This window comes from Colius striatus, chromosome 1 (assembly GCF_028858725.1).
Source record: "Colius striatus isolate bColStr4 chromosome 1, bColStr4.1.hap1, whole genome shotgun sequence".
Taxonomy (NCBI): domain Eukaryota; kingdom Metazoa; phylum Chordata; class Aves; order Coliiformes; family Coliidae; genus Colius; species Colius striatus.
This window is the reverse complement of record NC_084759.1, coordinates 91,687,389-91,708,679: the sequence shown is the minus strand read 5'-3', so window position 1 is coordinate 91,708,679 and position 21,291 is coordinate 91,687,389. Positions and strand designations below refer to the sequence as shown.

Genomic DNA, 21,291 nt, shown 5'->3' with positions numbered 1-21,291 from the left:
CACACCAGCCGCCGCCGCTGTGAAACGCGGCTGCTGTCACCCACGCCACACGCACACATACCACCCGCATCCTCGAATGCTCCCGCACTCCCGCCTCCTCCATCACCATCAGCATTATCCTCCACCACCAGCACCTCCTCCCCGACCACAGCCTCCCCTCCCGCGAGGTCCCGAGGCCGGTAGTGAAGGGCGATCCGCCGCCGTCACACCGGGAGAGTACCGGAGCCCTGTTTCTCCGCCCGCCGTTCTCCCTTTCAAGGCTTTAGGAAACTTTTTTCGCCACAGTGCCGTCACGCTTCGTTAGTGGGGCTACGGGCTAGGCTGAGAAGAGTGGGGAAGTTTCTCTCACGGGCGCCGAACCGCAGCAACTTTCCTTTATGGTACCCGAGTAGCTGGAGCAGACTGTGACTCGTTCCCTCCAGCTGCCCGGGGGCTGTACGGGAGAAACGCGAGGAGGAGCTCGGTTAGGGGGAGGGGGAGATGAAGCCGGGGCGTGGGGAAGCCGCTCCCTCCTTTTTCTTCCTCCTCCTCCTCCTCCTCCCCCCCTCCCCGGCTGCTCGACTCAGGCAGCCAGGCGGTCGCTACCTCCGGCCGGAGCTGCTGCAGTTAGGAACCGCCCGCTGGCCCCCGCGCTGCCGCCGGGATGGGGACGCGGCTGGTGGCTCCCGGCCTCCTGCTCCTCCTGGCCGGCTCCGCGGGGCTCTGCCGGGCTTTCATCTCTCTCCCGCTCCGTGTGTCCCACCCGGCTGCCCTCGGCGGGTCGCCGCCCGCCCCGGTGGTGTTGCGTCCGGGGAGCGTCAGCCGGCAGCAAGAATCCCTCGGTGCCGCGGACGGCTTGGCCTTAGCTTCGGATCCGGCGGGCGCCCTCAACTTTTTAGCCATGGTGGAGAATCTGCAAGGAGACTCCGGCCGCGGCTACTACCTGGAGATGCTGATCGGGACCCCGCCGCAGGCGGTAGGAGCGGGACGGGGGCTGTGGGCTTGGGGGGGGTGGTGTTAACTTTTCCTGCCGGCCCCCCCCCACAGCCCCAGTGCAACTTTCTCCCGGTGCCCAGTGCTGGCGCCTCCCTCCTTCCCCCCCTCCCGAAAGCCGGAGCCGGTGCCTGACGCGGGGGAGCGGCGGCGGCAGCGAGTTTCCGCAGGCCGGGCGGGAGGGAGGCAGGCGCGTCCCGTCCCCACCTGCCCTCCTGGGGACCCTGTGAACTGGTGCGGGCAGTGCGTGCCTGGTGGCAGGTCCCCGGTTTCAGGCTGTCTCATGGCGTTTTGATCCGGAGTGAGTTGTTTCGTCAGTCGAGACGACGGTGTTTTAGTGTCAGGGGATGCGCTCTGAAAATTCTTTTTTTAAAAGCCACTATGCATTGAGGTCGGCCGCTTTGATACATCCTCCCGGTGGTCCTGGGAGAATCCCTCGACATCTTCCTGATAAACTTAGTGATGGTTAGGCAAAACCAGACTCTTCTTTCGGGAATTCATCTGGTACTCATTAGTAACACAAAGAACGTGTGTGTTTTGAATGTTACTTTCAGATAGACCGTGTTTCTTTGCATCTCCCTCATCTGCCTTCACCAGTATTGCTGAAGTTTTTCTGCAACGTAGTTGCTTTTTCATCTGTGTCATGAGATCCCAGGAGGGGAGCGGTGCTGGGCTGCTGGTGGGGATGACTAGTCAGCTGAGTGGGGATTAATTTCCTGAAAGCCCTCCGGGTTTTTCCTCAGAACTTCGCGTTCGCTTGGGGAGTTTGTGTCCTTGCGTTCCCAGTGTATACACACAGAGAGAGAGAGTTCCTTTTCCTTTAGCGCCTCTACATAATAAAAAAGCCAATGAATGCCAAAACGCCTAGCCAACAGGGATTGTTATGCTGTTGTTACGATTTTGGACTTGTGTGAGCTCTTTCTTTTTTACACCTTGAATGTGAGAAGACTGGCCACATCCTCACTCTAATCAAAATGTGTAACAGTGGGATCAATACATGTTTTGAGAAAGAGTGACGTTCTTTTATGGTCAATAAAAGGAGTTTAAAAAAATATGCTAACTAGGTCTGGTCTATCAAGGTGTGCCCACAGAGGCTGTGAAATATTTTTTTTCCTTAGTGTTACGTACATCTTATTTGACTACTTCTATTAGTGTGGCATTGTGTGTGTTTCTTTCCTCCAGGGAACGTTCAATATTGGTTTCTGCCAGCATCCAGATACCAGACTTTGATTGGACTAATAATCCAATTCAGTATGTCTTGAAAAAAAAAAGAAAAAGGTAGAAAAAGTGACTATCAAGCATATCATCTTCTTGCATGTCTAGGGGGATTGTGAAATTGGAAGAAATTGAGTAAGGGAAAAATATGACAGGTTCTTGATGGTGTGACTGGAGGTCTAAGAAGGAGAAATGTGCTGCCCTCAGTGTGCCTGGAGGCTTCACTTAGGCTTAACAGCTAGTATTACTTGTATTTTCTGTGATGTAAGATTCCAGATAAATGTGCCTCAGTGATTTTTTTTTTTTTCAATCTGACCAAAAAAAAAGCTCTGAATCTGGTTGCAAAGCTTTTACTATTTTGAACCAGTTCTGAGTTGTTGCAAAGTTAATTATTTAGAAGATCGCCACTGATGTTTAGCACATGTGAAGCTTTATTCACAAGTAGGCCCACCAAGGTTGTAAGTAAGGTTATAAATGCGCTTGTGTTTCCAAATTCAGCTCTTGATGTGTAGTGACTCAGTATAGCACAGTTAAAATTTATTCTCTACTTTTGATGGAGATGAATTTGTTATCTCATTCCTTGCCTGAAACTGGAAGACTTAAAGATCACAAATGTACTTGCTTTTCTGCTTTGCAATGAATAGGTTAAAGCAAAGCTGCTACAGGCTAGTGCTACTTGAATCCTTCACAGTGCAGATGCTAAAAGCAAGTATCTTGATACTGCCAAGCATTGGGATCATGTTAAACTCCTCGGGCAAGTAATCGCTGAAGTCAGAGTGGGTCATGATCAGGTAGAGAAGGAGCAATATCTCTTAGTGATTTTTAAATGCTTCTCCCAACCTGACTTTGCCTCATGTTAGAATCTGCTTTTACACCTTCCTTTACTCTTGCAGCCCTCCAGCGTGGGACTTTCCCCCAGGCTAACTCTCTTCCTCACTCAGACTTCTCCTAGGACTGCTGAGCCCAAGCGGGCAGGTGGCGCTGCCCTGACGTTTTGCCAAGGAGGAAGAAGGATACTGGCAATGAAGAAGGGCTGCAGAACAGCACCGCTTTGCTTCTGCGCTGTCAGAGCAGAAAGGTGCATGACAGAGCTGTTGTTCCAGACGGTGTCACAGAAAGGGGATGGGTAAATTCAAACAAGGCAGCAGTGGACCAAGACCAAATAGCAATATTCTCTAGCAAATAGCAAGAGAAGAGGCACAGGACTTGACGTCACAGTTATAGCGTTGGTGCCTGGTAACTTTGGAAGTGTGTGCGTTAAGTATTGAAAGCTACCGTGCCAGTATGGGGAATGAGCATTTGTGAAAGACTTCAGCACTACTGAGCTGGCTTTACTGCTCAACTGCATTTTTAGAAATTTTCCTTTTTTAATTTCTGTTCTTGGAAGGAAGCTACTACCAAAGAATTTCGTTTCTCAGGTCATTTAAGGCACACTGTTCAGCTTTCGTTCCAGCTCCGATTTGTCATACATATAGCAGCAGATAAACACAGCACAGAACCGAGTTTCACAATGGCAGTTCTGAAACACTTGTTCTGACGATACAAAAATAGAGCAGCTGTGTGAAGTCAAGTTTATTTTCAAGTGGAGAGATCAATGCAGTCAATCCAGTTTTGCAAAGTGTTTACAGCCAAAGTGTTTCTGATCATTTCCAGTTTCATAATACAGTATCCTTCTTAATTGTATCAGATCTCCAGACTAGCTGCCAGATCCGTGTCAGCTGGCATTAACCTCATTAATTTTCATTCATTCATACACAGACCTACTTAAGAATTATGTGAAAGGTGAAAAGGAAGGTCTATTGTATGGAAGAATGTGATACATTTGTCTCTCATTTCATGGATGTGTTATTATGTGTCCTACTTCTGACAGATTATGTGCTTTACACCTGTCTGTACAGGTGCACTTCTTCCAATTCTAGATTTAAATAAGAGATGGCAAGAGCCCAATATGAATTGTGTGCACTGTTCTTACTTCTTAGGTCTTTAAATAATCTGATGGAATTCCTTTGCTCTATCTTTTATTATTTTGCCTGCCCTGAGATTATAGGCATGGTGAAGAACTGAATCAAAGATCATCTAGGGTTTTTTCCCGATCTTCACCGCAGTTCTTGTCATATTGTTTCTCCTACAAGCATTTGACCAGTAGAATAGACAAACTCTTAACGCATCTCATGTTCTTCACAGCTTTCTTGAAGTCCATCTGGACTGCATTAAATGTTTGCCAAGAAAGTACTGTTGCCTCATCTTGCCTCTTACGCTAGTCCTCATTGTGTGAGGTAGTGGTAGTCCTGCCGGCCTCACTGTGCTTCAGAATTGTGTTTTTTATAGAGACAAGGTAAATGTTACCATAACTTTATTGCTCAGAGAGGGTGAGCGTTTGCCTCTTCATGGTCTGATTAGCGAGTACTGAAATGGCAATAGGATCTGACTTGTGCTCTGAATGCCACAGCTGCTTTCTGAAGTTTCATGTCAATTTTTCATTCTATGCATGAAGAGGTTTTCTCTGTTGTTTTTCCTAATGACAGTTTGTTCTGCGCAGCAGGTGAGCAAAAACACGTCCTGTAAACTTGCTCCAAAGTTTTAAGGTCAATTTGAATGTTGGATCTGATGACCTTCACTGCAAAACACAAACTCCAATTTCCATGTAATTGCTGGGAGGTTATCTTACCTCCAATTTCTTCCAGCTAGTAAAGAAAAGAAGGATAAAGAAGGATATATATTAAATACCTCAAGTGTGTCATGGACTCTTATAATTTATAGCTTGGTATTTTGAAGGTGATGAACCACACACATTAGAAAGTTCTGAATGTGTAGCCATTCTTCCTTAATTGTTGATAGTGTGTATTTCCTGAATGTTGGAAGGAACGAAGGTTGTGAGGAAAGATTCAACTGCTGTTGTAATTTCATTGCTTCACTAGTCTTGCTATATTGGTGATAAGGGCCTGATTTTGGGAGCTGTGCTATTCCCCAAGATGCTAAGCTGTGCTTTCTTAAGGGGGTTTACTATCTCTCTAGATACAAGAAGTTTTGAAAAAGTGATCCTTCCAGATTCAAACACTAGAAGGCAAGCTCCAACTCAAGTCTGTCTGTCTGCCTTTCATTATGAGGGTCTTTTGCGTTTATTTTTTAGCTCTTTATGAAAAAAAGTAATGGTCAAAGAGCAAAGATGAATGCTGTGGTGTATTGGAGTATTTTAAGGTGGCAGCATCAAAATCCCTCCAGATCTCTCTAATGGAAGTACTATTGAAATACTGTAGTTAAATGATGAGTTAGGTAGATTTTAGTGGTGGTTATTGTTGGATGCCTGCAAAATAAAAAGGACAAGCACCTGAAAATAAAATGCATACTAATATGATGATGTACTGTGGTCCAACATGTTTTTGACCAGAGGCAAAGCAAACAAACATAGCAGGTTTGGGTTGACAGAAAGTTCCCTGACTTTTCAAATTAGCATTCTGTCACCTCCTTCCATACAAAATAAGCCTTTGCAAAAGGGAGTGCATGGAGGCAGTGGAGCCTGTAGTATAAAAATAACCCAAAACACAAGTGTTAATTACAATGCAGTTGCCCAGAGTATAGCATGGCACAGTTAGTGCTTTGTAGCAAGGCTCTACTCAGGATGTGCTCCTCTTCGAGGGTCAGTTGGATTAAAGCCCCACAAACTGCTCCTTTAAAGGTGCTCTTTTCTCCTTCATAAAAATGATGGAATCTTTATTATCTGGGGTTGTGATTCGTAGCAGTCATATATTCAGATCCAGGTGGGTTGGGGCAGCAGATCTGTCAGAGGAACAGGGGTGGTGGCAACAGGTGTCGGGATCACACTTTTTTATTTCATTCTCTATTGAGGTAAAAACATCAGTTAAATTTGGAAAGAGGAAGGTAGAGGGTAAGCAAATAACTTGTCCATTAGAGGATGGGGGGAAAAAAGGTAACTTCTTTAATAATCCCAAACATGCAAACATACAAGAATTCCACATGGGCTTTCTTTAATCCATTGGTTTGTTTTCATCTCATTTCTACTGCAAATCCCACCTAATTTACTCCTTAATAATAGGGCTTTGAGCTCTAGAGGCAGTGTCTGGGAAGTCATATTTAAAAACCACTACACTCTGCAGGAGTTTTTATTTTTGTGAACGACACTTATGTCTTCAAGTCTGTGAGGACGTGTTAGCTATTACATTGCCTCCACATTTTATTATCATTGAAAATTTCTCACTTATTGTAGGTGAAGTAAGTCAGACCTGAAATGTTACCTGGTCATTGTTAAGCACAGCTACACTAGAAAAAGAAAGCTGATAAAATGCACGTGTGCATCTCCAGTATGAATCAGACATACCTCTTTCCCCTTTCTTGCTGTCTCTGAAATACAGATTTAATCAGATTTTTTTGTAAATAAGTGAAGGAACTGGTTGCTCCTATTTCTGTCCAGTTTAGGACTTCAGATCAGATCTTCAAAGTAAAGGAGGCAGCGATCAGTTTCCTTAGAAAAAGGAAGTGTTTTTTCCTGTCATTGATGGGACTGTCACACATCTTATGCTTTCCAGCCTAGTTTCACTACATAGGTCTGAACTCATGAAGCAAATCCAATACATGTTCTACAGATGCCACACTGCGGTTAATATCAAAAGTTTTACATTTGAATTTGTATCTATTGGTTCAGCGGCCTTCAAAGGACTCAAAATAGCCCAGGACTTAAGTTTGGTTTTACTTTTCCCTGCAAGTTTTTGAACATGAAGTCCTTTAGTTTTAATGTAACACTTCAAGAGTGTGGTCTTCTTGGTATATGCCTATATCTCAGCCACCCATGTGATTAGATTGTGGTGTTACAGAGCCAAGCTAGTAGAAACTACCAAATTTGGTCTGGTAACAGTCTAGTTCTGACAAGAGGGACCTCTGTACATAAGTGATCTACTATACTTTTCTGGGTGGCTCCACAACACGCAGTGAGCTCTGTTACTACTGGCAGCACCTGAGGTAGCTCATGCATGTCAGCAAAAACTACATTTTGGTTTTTGTTAGTGGCTGCATGCCCTGCACAGCAAAGGCTGTGGCAGCCCAGAACTGCCCAAGAGCCTTACTGGCTCCCTCCAGGCATGGCTGTCTGATGGGCTTTGGGCTGTGCTCCTCCGAGAACAGTCACACAGCAAAGTCAGCTCACAGCAAAGTCAGCTCTCATGCCTTCCCAAAGCCTTGGGCCAGAGTCAACGTTTGCTTTGTCTTTTGCCAAAGGTTAATAAAATAACAGTCTTTTCTCCTCTCTCCTCCAACAGAGTCGATCCCACGTTCTTCCTTTTGCCTTTCCCTCCTTTTTCTGCTCTCACTGCCTTTTTGCTTCCAAGAGTGTTTTACAGGGAGGGTAGGGGGTGAGAGATGTTCCAGAGCTTGGTTTTGATTTTGTCAGAGTCCTCCTCAAATAGGTGAAACCTGTGGGGTACAGCAGAGAGGGAATTCCAGGAAAATAAGCTAGACAGGAAAAATCTTATTCAAGTGAAAATTACAATTCATTGAATACAATTAATGTGTCATAATTAAAATGTTCTTTTGAAGGGAATCTGTTAAGACAGTAATTGCACTCTACAATCCTTTTTTCCCCCTCACCACTGCTTTACTAATAATTAGAAATTGTGAAAAATAAATTACGTGTAGATTTTGTCCTCTTTGCTCAGCTTGTGAGTACTAAAATTAGTTGATTTTATTTAGCTTTGTGGTTGGTTTATTTTTATACCTACTTACTAGCAAAAACTATTGTTAAGCTAGACTGTATTTGTTTAGGGAAAATATCTCTAAATTGTTGCTAATCCAGTTTCATTTTAAAAGAGGAAAGGTACTAACACTGCAGTAACACTTGGTAAGCTTCTTTTCCATAAAGACACAGATTAATCCATTCCTAGATATCTAAAACTGCTTGATAGCACTACTTTTTTCCCATTGGCATTTTTGTTTTAAAGGAAAACAGACAACTCAAGAACTTAGAGTCACCTCTCTGCTTGAGGAATGGGAGCATAACCCTTCTAGCATTAAGGGGCTGCTCCTCCCATTTGACAGGGAAACAGTAATTGGATCCTTTACTCAGCCATCTCTAAGATTATTCCTGGGTATTTGTGGATATGCCTGCAAGGGTGGTCTGTAGAAGGATGCCTGGGAGCCCATCACACTGCTGAGGCCTATGCTCAGGCCCACATCAAGGCCAGATGTGAGAATTTTTTTACCCACCTGAGCTCTCTTGTTTCTTGCTTTGCTACTGTAGGAAGCTTCATACCAGAGAGAAACCATTTGGGGCTTCTACGGAAATAAAAGGCTTACCTGCAAAGCCTTTGTATGAGAGGTTGTGTCCCCCTCTTGAAACATTTGTTGGGGAAGGAAAAAAATGTGTCAAGTCAGCAGAAGGTAAATTTTGAAGATTGCCTTTGGCAGCAGTAGTTTTGGCATAGAAAATAATATACTAGAGTGTCTCTTTTGACAGCAGGCTTTGGTCTATTTCTGAAATTGTGGCTTAGCAAAATCTTGAGGGAGATGGGTTTTTTCTCTTCTTTTTTTTTTTTTCCTTTCCCTTCCCCTACCTAATTTTGAACTACCAAAATTCCATTATGATGCCTGTTAATTCAGAAATGTTGACTGTCAGTGTTTCCAGCACAAGAAATTGACAGCTGGTGTGTCTTTTCAAGACTGAGTATGTTGTACTGTTTGGAAAGTCTTCAGGGCAATATTACCATGCTGCTTAAATGTGGTATGGAAAGACGTATGCTTTCATTCACTCTGCTGTCTATCTAGTAGATGTCTGCTATGGGTAAGAGTAAAATGTGAGCCATGTCAGAAAATGATTCATCAGTCCTACTGACACTTTTCTGTGACTAAAGAAGTTTTTATTTAATTCATTCATTTTTCTTCTCGGTGGCTCTCAGGTTGCAAATAAGACAGGAGTCCAAAGGCGGTCACACTTTACAAAAGTCTGAGAAGTGCTGTAGCGAGATAACATCTGATGCAGTCACAGTGCTTCAGTTTCTGTCACAGAATAATCTTCTCATTACTTCACAGATGCAGAGACCTTCAGGGAATAACACACATATTTCACGTGATCCAAAGTGCCAGATTTTTGCATTTGGACTGCTGAGATAAATAATGTATGGGGTGGGGGAAGAGTTAATAAAATTTCTTAGTAGCTGTAGTTGTGAATGCTGGTGTGCATTACATGTTCCACCTAAAGTTAATCTTCATTTCCAGTCTGCTGAGTCTTTGGGTTAACCTTTGCATGGCAAGTGACCAAATATAAGAGATATACCTGCATGTTTTTGTTCATGTTTGGAGACTTCCTCCTTGGCAGGTGTGCACAACAGCATTTGCTGTTACTAATGGGCAAACTTCCACAATTCCAGTGGCCTGAGTATCATCAGTTCCAGTGTATAGGCATAGTGCATAAAATGTCGGTGCCCTGGGCTGCTGTGAGGTCTGAGGTACCATCACACAATGGATTGTAACCCCTGGCCAAAGTAGAAGGTAGCTTGGTCATGTGTAGAGGTTGATATACAGAGGAATGGATAGCAGGAAGCTTGTCTTCTGTGTGTTGTTGCAGTTCGTAGTAGCAGACTTTGTCAACCTGAGAGCATAAAAAAGCATTTTAACTTACTGCCCTGTGAACTCAACCTAGTATCTGAAAATAAAGCTGTGTTCCTGCATGCATCTGTGTTCTCCTGTGTAATAAAGATTTTTATAGTGGAACTTGGTTAACAATTGTAATGATGTATGAGCCACAGGCGAAGCTAGTTCATTTCCCAGAGCTGCTGCCTCTACAGTATTAGGCAGGGTAAAAGAGTAAAGTGTGCATGTTTGCGAAGGAGAGAGAGAAATAAATGAATCCAATAGCAGGGGGAGGAACACTGCTGCTTTTAAAAGATCTTTTTAAAATCGTATCTTATTTCACTTGAGAATAAAAACTGCCTTTTTAATTGCCCTGCCAAATTTTACAGTAAAAATGTTAGAATAAATTTTAATAAAAAGGTTGCTCTTAAATTTAATAAATCTGACATATCACTGTGATGTTGTTTAACAGGTTTTTCTTTTTCTTTTTTTTTCTCGCCTTGTTTTCCCCAGTCAAATAGTCCTTCCTGGTATTATGGAGTAGAAAGCTGCTTTCTCTTTGTGCCTTTGAACACCTCTGTATAATTCCAAGAAATACCCAGAATGATAATAAAATTCTGTTCTTTGGTAATATCCTAAATAGGTCATGTGGAATGGGGAGCAAAAGCCTTCTGTCTGTTGTATTCCCTTTATTAATTACTAAGGAAATAAAACCACTGAAGTTACATCACCTTGTTTGTGCTCTGAGACCTGGGGCTGTCTGTGTACATTCCTGTGGCCACCTAAGACAGCTCAGACCAGTGGTCAGCTGTCTGACCATAAGCCTTTCCCCAGAGATGTGGCACAGCTTTTCTAGTAGAGATTACAATCAGAATAACCAAATTGCAGTCCTTGTGCTTGACATAGCTGGAGTTGAAGGGTTATTTCCTGCTTTCTTACCTCCCTCCCCTTGCCTGCAGCAGTGGATCCGGTCACGTTCCTTTGCCATCCACATAGCAGCAACCCCTGAGTTTGGTGAACGTACGTGATTGTGGTTATTTCTGGGCACAAAGGGAGAATTGGAGGTAGGTACTGCTATGGCAGATGAGAAGGTAGTTTAAGGGAGTTACAGGATGAGACCAGTCTTTCCAGCTCCCCAAGGTGAAACGTGCCAGTTTGGCAATATAAAGTGCTATAGCAGCTCGCAACTTAAACAAAACCTGGCAGTGCTACAAGCCCAGTCCTGAAGAACAAGTTGTGGGATTTTATAGAAGAGATCATGCCCTGAAGTACAGGGAGTTCATAGCTGATTTTCCAAGGTGTGTGCTGATTTATTTACTTAACCAAGATTATTGGTTATGGAGAATCCAGGGATCCCAGTGTGTGAACATGGGATTGTGGGTAGTTTCCTGGCCTCCAGGAGGAAGAGGTTGCTTTCACAGCCATGAACTTGACTTAAGGAGCAAGAGTGGGGGGTTCCCATGTAATCCTGTCTGTTGACATTCATGTTTTGAAAAGATTGGTTACTTCACTGTTGCAGTGTATGGATAGAGAAAATAAAAGAAAAATTACGTTTATCCACATCGGTTTTGTTGTGATGTTCTCGGGGAATGATTGCAAAAATATCATATAAGCATTTAATATCCTTCCTGAAGAAAAGCACTGAAAAAACCCTAAGCAGACAGTAAGTACAGGTAGAAGGACATTATAATGAATGGCCTCGCTGTGTGGGTATGGTAGTGCCACTGGGAACAGCCTGTTCTGGGGAGAACCAATAGACCTGATGTGTCAGGTGTGTCCTGCCTTCACCTCTCCTTCTTGCAGTTATCCAGGCTTCAAAAAACCTTTGCAAGTGAACACCTGCCTCCAAAACTCCCATCTTGACAGAGCAGGGGAAAAAAAAAGAATTGTGTCGCTATGAGAGTGAGTTGACAGGAGGAGGAGAAAGGAGAGATCAGACCCAATGTGCAGCCTTCTCAAAACTCTGATTTTTCTCAGTGCTGTCCTACAGACTTATTTTTTTTCCTACCTGTCTCCAAAACGTAGCCTTTTTCAAAGTTAATTGCTGCCTTCAAAAGCTTTTTAAGTATTGCAGGAACAGCTTTGGCACTTGGTTTCACATCTCCAGTACAATTTGAAATCTGAGATTTTATTTAAATTTGATATCTCTTAATGGAGGTAAAAACACAGGAGTGAGACTGAATCTCTCTTGAAAGGTTTCTACCTACTACTGAAGCACAAGGGTACTGTGGCATCTTTGACAAAAGGGACATTGCCCAAAAAAAGTCATAGCACTCATAAGACTAGATACCTCCTAGCCTACACTCAAGATCACTAGGAATGGCCTTTATATGCTGTATTGAAGTCTGAAACGTGGCCATTGATTAATTCTGTTATTTCTAAATGGCACAGTAAACATGGGCAGTGACTCGTGTAGAGTCTCAAGGTTTAAAGGTTAGTCAGTTAGGGTTTGTTGAGTTTACTTAGTATAGCTTGGCTCTGTGCAAATGTGTACAACTGTTTCAGTCTTATCGATACTGCAGTTGGAGAATTGTTGCTTTAGTTTCAAAACTTTATTTTTTAATAATATAGGACTTGTGAAGCTAGGTAGAGAAGAACTAAAAATGTTTTTGTTTGTTTTTTCTTTTTCCAGACAGCAGTTGCTGTGAGCCTGATCAACAGTAGAGGTAAAGAAAAGGGTGACCTGACAAAATAAATTGGAAGCTAATTTTGGAGAGCAAAAAATTGAAATTCCAAACTGTATGCAGCTTCTAACTGTAATCATTCACTGGGTATAATACATTAATGTAGGCTGACTGATTCCATTTCCTTTAAAACAAAACAAAGCAACAAGCCCTCCTCGGCTATTATATGCTGAAAGGTAGCATATTAGCATGATAAGTTGCTTTCTCCTTTTATTTTAATTCTTCCTTTACTAAAAAAAAATCTAAAATTGTTTGACATAGGACTATATTTTCAATGTATCATGCCCTAAGTACCACTGGTAAACAGAACAGATGTAGCAGGTATTTAATTTAACCTAAGACGCTTGAGGTGGATGGTTTGTTGTTTTTCAGTGGGAAAGTTGTCTTCTTTTTTTTTTAAGAAAGTTTAGCTTCAGGTCAACCGAAATAATTTGACAGTGGTTTTCTTAAGGAGGGAAGTGAGACAGGCTGTGGTTAAGCACAAGGGTACAAATGCATAGAAGCTTGCTGAGGGAGTTATCTGGGGACAGCAAAACCTTTTTCTGCTGGCTGGTAGTGTCTGTGGTCCTGTAGCATGAAGCACAGTCGTGCAGCCCTTTGCCCACCTCTGCTGCCCTCCTGTTTACTATGGAGCTAGAAGCTGTCCCTCTTCTCAGGTCCTTCTACAACACCCATAGCACCATGGGCTAGTAGCCCTCTAATGTGACTGTCCACTGCTCAAAAGAGTTCAAAATCCTGCCGAGCAGTACCCAGCAGATCTGCTCTGTGGTGGCCATGCTTGGTGGTTTCAGTAGGAGGTTTAGTGTGAGAAGGTGACTATGAAATCGGTAATAGCATTCAAGAAGAGTCATGCTGGTGGTAGAGACAGACTTCTGGCATTTCTTCAGCTTCTTTTTAGCTGTTGAATTATTGAATTAATAGCTGTCTCTGCAACACCTTTGGCAGTCATGTGCTCTAGAGAGGGAGCATCTCTGGATGAGATGGTTACTAATTCAGATATGGCACTGAGCTTAGACGTAGCCTGTCTCTAAACCAAGGCTGCGTGGGCATTGGGATTCCTCAGGAGTCTTGCAGTTTTATGTAAGAGTTGGTCCCTGTGGCATTCAGCTTGCAGTCTCCCTGTCTCATCAGTAATGCACTGTAATTAGCAGAAAATTGATGAATGTAATTCCTGTACACCTACTAACAGGTGGAAACATGCTTTTGGATTTAACAAGAGCTCTGTGTGTACTTAAGTATAAATAGCTGATGTCTGTTCTCAAACTAGTTCAAGACTTTCAGTGGTTATTTACAGGTGAAATTTTTCTAGATGTCTAAATTATTGTTACTGAACTTTAACTAGTCCAGATTTTCCTTAAGACCCAATGCCTAGAGCAGACTGTGACTTCAGCAGTAGCTGATTTATGTGAACTAGAAGGTTGCCTCACACAAAAAGTTTTTTGTCACCTATATGGTATGATATGGGAGAGGGACTTGTATCTGGGGAAAAAAATGAAAAAAGGTTAATCTTTTCTGAAACGGCAATGAGACAAAATTGCTACGATTCACGCAGCTGGAAGATAAGCAAGTAATAGCTCATGTTCAACAGCAAAGCATGTTCATATAGCATGAATAGGATGGATGTGCGGTATGATAAATCTAGACACAGCGAATAAATTTCAGCCTGAAAAATAAGATACCACATGAGATGGCATGTGCAGAAAGAATGCTAATGTTTAGGGAGCCAAAAGCACTGGCAGAAAGGAGAGCACAGAAATGAAGAATAGATATTTTGTTTTGTTACCAGGATTGATTGACTGCCTATTTTTTTTTTTGTCTTTAAACCATAATAGTCTTCCCTTATTGTCAAAATGATAATATATATAAAGCACTTCCTATAATATTTCTCTTCAAAATAACTATTCATCAGTCCCAGAGTCAGATGCTTATATTTCAACTCATAATTTAGTTTAGCAAGTTTATACTTCAGAGCAATCAGTCATTTTAGCATTTGTGTTTTTAATACAAATCTCAACCACAGAAGCATGCAGTACTCTTAAGCACGTATAGATTGGCTAATCCAGATAGTGCTTTGTAATCTTCTAGCAAAGAAAGAGATTGCTTTCAGAGGGGGGAAAAAATTATAAAGTATTCCTCCCAGTCTAGCAGTGCAGATCATGAAAAGATCGAGGGCAAAAGACCTGATCTTCTGTTAGGGGCATTGCAGATGTGTCTAGGGATTGCTGAGTGGTTTGGGTGAGTGATGGAGAGAACGAAAGAAAAGGTGGTATAGGTGTGGGGTCAAATCCAAGGTTCTGACACTAGCTGGGAATATGGTGAGGGGAATGACAACAAATGCCAGACATGCGCTGATGGGATTGATCTGCTGCTGCCTTGAAGAGCCTCCATTTGCCACTTGTTTTTCTGCTTACTGCACAACCTACAAACGCACCATAGTTTCTGTGGCAAACTTCTGCCATTATGAAAGCAGGAATTATCTTTGGTGATATATCTGACCTCCTGGTTTAGCCAAGTTTTCATGCTGCAATAAATCACTTTCCTCTCTGTCCCTAGTGTGACGCAGTGAAACATAGACACCACCTGCTGAACAAACATCATTAGAAAATCTTTAATCTCTATCCCATTTTTCTTTCTCACAATGCCTCACTTACCTTGGCTGCATGGTTAAACCCTTCTTATGACTATGAAATGAGTTTTTTGGGATGTGGAGGCGGATAGGTCCATTGTCTCTGCTGAGGTGACCTCCCTTGAGGGTACCAGGGGAAGTACTTCTTCCCAATTCAGCATAGCATGTGGTCCTGCCTCTTTCCTCCTTCTTCTCCTCAAAGGTGAAGTAGGGTACTGTCCTAGCTGCAAATAGTCATTTGACTCTGGGTGAGGTGTTTCTCACTAATGGCCATGCAGCTATCAGCCAAAAGTCTGAGTTGTTTTTCTAGATTCCTCTACTTGGCATTGGTGAGGCCACACCTGGAGTGCTGGGATCCAGCTCTAGTCTCCTCAGTACAAGATAGACGTGGACATATTGGAGAGAGACTAGTGAAAGGCAATGAAGACATTTAAAGGATTGGAGCATCTCTCACATGAGGAAAGGCTGAGAAAGCTGGGACTGCTCAGCCTAGAGAAGTCTTCAGGGAATATCTCATCAATTAACATAAATACCTAAAAGGAGGTGCAAAGAGGACAGAGCAGGATTTTTTTTTTTAGGTGTCTAGTAACAATACCAGAGACGGGGGGAACAAACTGAAACAGAAGAGATTCCTTCTAAACATAAGAAAAAACAGGTTTTTTTATACTGTGAGGTGACCAAGCACTGGCACATGTTGCCCAAGGATGTTGCGGAGTCTCCGTCTTTGGAATGATACTCGGGGCACGGTCCTAGGAAGCTGGCTCTGAATGACCCTGCTTGAGCAGAGGATTGGACCAAGTGACCTCCAAGGGCCTTTTCCAACCTCACCATTCTGTGAAGTGCTGCAATGAGGCCTGGCCTGGTCCAGTCTAGGGGCCACTTATGAGCAATGAAAAATGCGAGTCCTATCCCTGCCTCAGTGTACAAGGGCAATGTGCTGGTCCATCCAACCAACAAACTTACCCCTCTTTGGTTTCAGTCTTACCTGTTCAGCAAAACATGTATTGATCTGTAAGTGGAAATGTGTCGTTGTAGAGTTCTTTTCGGTTTATATCTAACTTTGTTCCTATATCTAGATATGCTTCCAAATATTCCTCTAATTCATCTTTTATTTAGGTTTTATTTCTGTATCTTAAGAGAAATAGATCTATATTACAGCCTAGTCTTCTGAATTTATTAGAAAGTAGGCAGTAAAGGATTCCAGTGATAGAACTAAGGGTAATGAACAAAAAGCTGGAACACAAAAAGTTTCACTTAAGGAAAAACTTCTTCATTGTGAGAGTGAGGGAGCCCTGTTACAGGCTGCCCAGGCAAGGTGTGGAATCTCCTTCTCTGGAGTTTTTCAAAACTCACCTGGACACAGTCCTGAGTGACCTGATCTTGGCAGATCTCCCTGAGCAAGGGGTGGGAGTTGGCCTAGATGATCCTTAGAAGGTCCCTTCCAACGCCTATCATTCTGTGACTCTGTGATAATTCCAAGTAACACAGGAAAAAAAGAATACAACAACTCAGTGCTTTAAAAGTTGCTGTATATTGTAACATTATTAATTTATAGAAACAAATTGCTGAAATAACCTGACTGATGGTCTGTGCCAATAATAACGAGTAATAACTGTGTGAAAACATGACATATAGTTACTAGTGTATTTTCCTTTTTGTGTGGTGGTTATAAGCAATTCTTGCCAGATGGGGTGATAATGTAATTAGGAATCATTGTGTTAAATGAGGCAGTATTTAAGTTGGCAACTAATTTTCCTATCTATTAACCAGATTGAAAAAGAAGAGCTGTTAGCCAAATAATTTCTAGCTGCCTAACAAGAAACGTAGCACTTCTTTGCACCTTTTTTTAAGCACTGTCTAGCAAATTATTTTCTGTGGGATTTATTATGTGTTGGGCAAAATAAGAAAGAGGAGGGGTTAGGACACATTACAAGTTCAGGAGTTGTTATATGGGATGGACTTCGAAGTCAGTGAATTGTGTTATGTGGTAACAGCTCATGAGCCAGTAATGGGATGCTTCTTATTTATAGTCTCTACATGTGGACAAAAAAGCCATTTTTTACTATGTGGCATACTCCATCAAGCAGAGTAGGACTGTAAGCCTTATTTTAAGTGTGTGTGTGGGAGAAATCATGAAAGCACAGCAGGACAAGATTTTGAACGGCATATGAATGTTACTAGTGTGGAATGATCGTTCTCTTTATTGGAGATGGGAGAGAAGGGAAGAGAAATGAGTGCCTTTGGGTCAAGTTAAAATCCCAGAGAAGACATGATCACTTGTACTTTTCATCATAAACTTTTACTGAGCCAGCTTCTTCGGTCTGCTGGCTTGTGCAGTAGAAGCTATCAATTGTCTATCATTAAGTCTTTGACTGAATCCCAGAGTAAATGTAAGACTGAGTGAGACTGATTATTATATTTATGGCTCTATCTGTGCAAATCTTTTTTTTCTTCCCCCCCCCCCCCCAACCTCTGCTGAAGCAGGGATGAAGAGACCAATACATTTTTGTGGCCTGGTGTCTTCTTTCCAGAGGTGAAAATATATTGCTCGACCTAAAAAGATCAGACCCATTATCTTTAAGAAAACTGACAGTGGATCTTTCCATGGGCCAGTCTTTTAATGGGTATGAAGATTATCAGTAGTGCAGCGTGGGTTACCGAGGGAATCACATCAAAAGCAGCAGTGTGACAGAGTTGCATGCAAGCCCTAAGGTTTCCACCTGGAAAAGGCTGTGTATGCTAAACCTTGCAGACTGAGACTGCTGCTTCAAAGAAGTATATTATGCACATTTAGCCTGTGGGATTTATTTTGTATATTTTTCTGAAAGTTACCAAAAATGTCCGACCTCAAATTAAAACAGGAAAGAGAAACTTCAGTCTGAATAAGTTGTAGAGCAGAACAGAGGCAAGATCTGTCCCTCCTAGAAGATGCTAGCAGCCTCAGTGCAACAAAGGTGGAAAGAGTGGAACATTCTGTCACTTTTCTTTGAAAATATGAAGGAAGTCACTTTCTGAATGCATGGTGGTATAACTGTAAATTACTGTTCACCAGGCAGTTAAATGAGGCATAGATAATGCGAGATGTTGATGACGGCGCATTGACGCCACTTGTGTAACAGACAGGGCGGATGCCTGACCCACAGGCAGACAAAGCTTTGCTGAATGAAGAAAAGATGACAGGTCAGTAAGCAATGCTTTTTTTCTGATATCAAAATACGACCATTTTCAGCAATAGAAAGCTTAAAAATATTAAAGACATAGTGGTGTGCTAAATTATTGGAGCAAGATGGCACATAGTAAGTGCTAATTGATGTTGTTGCTAAATCAAGCAAAGTTTGAGGGGTCCTTTGAAGTATTGACAATATATTTGACTTCCAGTTAAAATAAATCACTGTGACTGGGGGTTTTTTCAGTGTCTCTACCCCTTCAGAGCAAAAAGCATATAAAACACATGGCCTAAGGAGGCTTCAGCTTTCAGTGTTTGTGACTTTCAGTAAACAGGTTTGGATTTGTTTCTTTTTATAAGCACAACTTTAATGGCATATAGATAGAGTGTCAGATTTCCTCTGTAAATTTGTCATGGTAGAGGTGGATGTTGCTATCATACTTACTCTATATAGCTAAGGATCTTTATGAACCTCTTAGTAGTAATAACAATGCTATTTCCATATAGGAAATGCATCCAGTGAAATAATCTCCAGGTACGATACTAGGTGCAGATTTTATTCCTCCACAGCTGTGGTAAAGGTGACCTTCAGGGGAAAAAAAAGCCTTTTGCATTTATTGTCAGCTTTCTGAAATTGAACTTGGAAACCACAATCAAAAAAAACCCCAAAACCAAAAAAAAAACCCCAACAAACACAAGGCTTTCATTTCGTGCTTCTAAAAGCAAAAGGAAAATAGTTTTTAATTGTTTTTAATGCTGGGCACGTGATTGGTCATCAGTCTTTGGGCAGCTTTTCTGTCATGTCCTTGTTCATAGCTGAAGGTGAGGGAGCCGTGGAACAGCTGCCAAGGGAGATTGTGGGGTCTCCTACTCTGAAGGCTTTTAAAACTCGCCTGCATACATTCCTGTGCAACCTGATCAAGGTGAACCTCCTTTACCAGGGCATTGGACTAGGTAATCTCTAGAGGTCTCTTCCAGCCCTGACCATTCTGTGATTCTGTTCAGCCATGTCTCTTCAACCTTGGGTCTCACAAAAACTGACTTAATCTAGTAAAACAGTCATTTATCACTAAATAATCAGTTCTTGGTGACAGGAAGTGATTCACTCAAGATGACCATCATAAACCCAAGGAATCTGCTTCTCCTGCCTCTGACAGCTCTGATTCACCATCTCTGGGGCAGCTGGAGGGGACACTACCACCACTGTTGACTCTGCCTTGGCATCAGGGTCTTCTGTCCCTGTGGCAGAATGGCAAAGGCACAGAGATGTATGACCACTCTCCTGCTGTCACAGCGTGTAGCTCAGTGAATCAAGTTGGTGCCATTGATTCCAGGTTTTGTTTGTAAACTGGGCTGCAAAATGCAGCAGATGGGGAGGGTGTTTGGCTTCATCTTTTGGGAGAGGGCAGGGCTGACCTCTGGATGTGAAGCAGCTCCTCCGGTTTCCACCCTTTGAGTCACCAGAGCTTGCCTGAAGCTCCCCCAGCAGCACCATTAAACCAGCAGCAGGCAGTGCAGAATAAAGTAGGCTCCAGTGGTGACAACATGAAAGTGGTTCTTAATGAGACGTGAAGGCACTAAAGAAAATTCAGACCCAAAGGGTAGCCAGGAAAGAAAGAGAACTCAGTAAGTTATACCCACCCCAAAATGAGCTGCTAATCACTGGCTCTATTGTGAGGACTACAATAAATCAGTGTCTGCCCTGGCTGCCTGCATCTCATTATGCGCAAACATGCGGATAGAGAATGTCAGCCTCAATAGTGATCTGTCATGTGAATGCTGCTGTGTCCGAGTGGGCTGGCACTTGCATGGTTAGCCAGCTTTGTATTTTCTTCTTTTTTTAATCTTTTTTTTGGGGGGAGGAGGATATCTGTTTTCTTTTGGAAATGTTGATTTGCTCCATACTGTGGGTAGTAAATTTGCCCTTTTCTTCAGTGATTTGTGAATTCTGTGATGATAACATTGTATTTAAGGTGTGGGGGTAAAATATCTTTCATATATGTCATATTTAGTGATGAGATTTTTGTTTGGGGCTTTATTTTTTCCCCTCAAGTCCTCCTCCGTGCATAGTGTCATGCATATTACTGAAGCTAGGGAAACACCTACATGTATTTATGCAGCTGATGTATAGTGCCCATTACTCAAGCATCACAGATTGCCTCCGAAAGGCTAATTAATTTAAGCCCTGCAGCACCCCTTTGAGGCAACTTTTGTTGATCCTGATAGATGCACACCTTGTAGCTGCTCTTTGTTCTTCATTTTTAATATGATTTCTAGCCCAGAGAGGGGGGAAAATGAATTGTTAGATAGTTGACAAAATGTTAGGCTTTTGATGTCGTTGAAATAAAGTATATAGCAAACTTTGAATTTTATTGCAAGCCATGCCTCAGAGGTTTCTATTTTCTTTTAAGGCTTCAGTTCCTGGAGCCAAGTGAACTTGTAGGTGTCTTTTTGGTTTTAAATGTCTGTGTCTGGTTTGTGTGGTTGGAAAATAAATTTTAATGTATTGCCTCCGCTTAATCTAAAATCTGGGATACAGTGAGACACTTGAATAAAATTGTTGGGTTTGTTTCTTTTTGCATTGTTAGGACTGTGAATACCAATGAGAGAGTGTGCATGCGGTTCAGAAGAGAGGCCTACAGATTACTAGTTGGTTTTGTGTTTGTTTAAATGTCAGAGCTCCTCGATCCCATACTGTGTTAACTAGGTAAAACAAGGATAATCATCTCCTCTCTCCTTCACCTTGAGCAAACCAAAGATGTTTTTGAACATCTGGAATAAGCTGCCCACGGTGGTTGTGGAGTCTCCTTCTCTTGGAGGTCTTCAAGACCGACCTGAATGCGTTCCTGTGTGACCTGATCTAGGTGACCCTGCTTCTGCAAGGGGGGCTGGACTAGATGATATCTAAAGGTCCCTTCCAACCTCTACCATTCTATGATCATCTCTCACTTGTCCATGCTTGGTTTTTAAACTCATTAAAGAAAGATTCCGTATGGCTTCCCCAAATGCTTTATCCTTCTTTGTCTTTACTCTGCTTTCTGAGATCAGCCCTA

The 21,291-nt window shown here is 42.4% G+C and overlaps 1 protein-coding gene across 1 annotated transcript in view; it reads left to right on the top strand.

The window, feature by feature from the left end:
• Positions 1–643: 643 nt before the first annotated feature.
• BACE2 (beta-secretase 2) overlaps positions 644–21,291 on the top strand; it is a 47,995-nt gene continuing 27,347 nt past the window's right edge. Inside the window, exon 1 of the mRNA XM_061988623.1 lies at positions 644–955. Coding sequence (XP_061844607.1) covers positions 644–955 — 312 coding nt within the window. The remainder of the gene's footprint in view (positions 956–21,291) is intronic.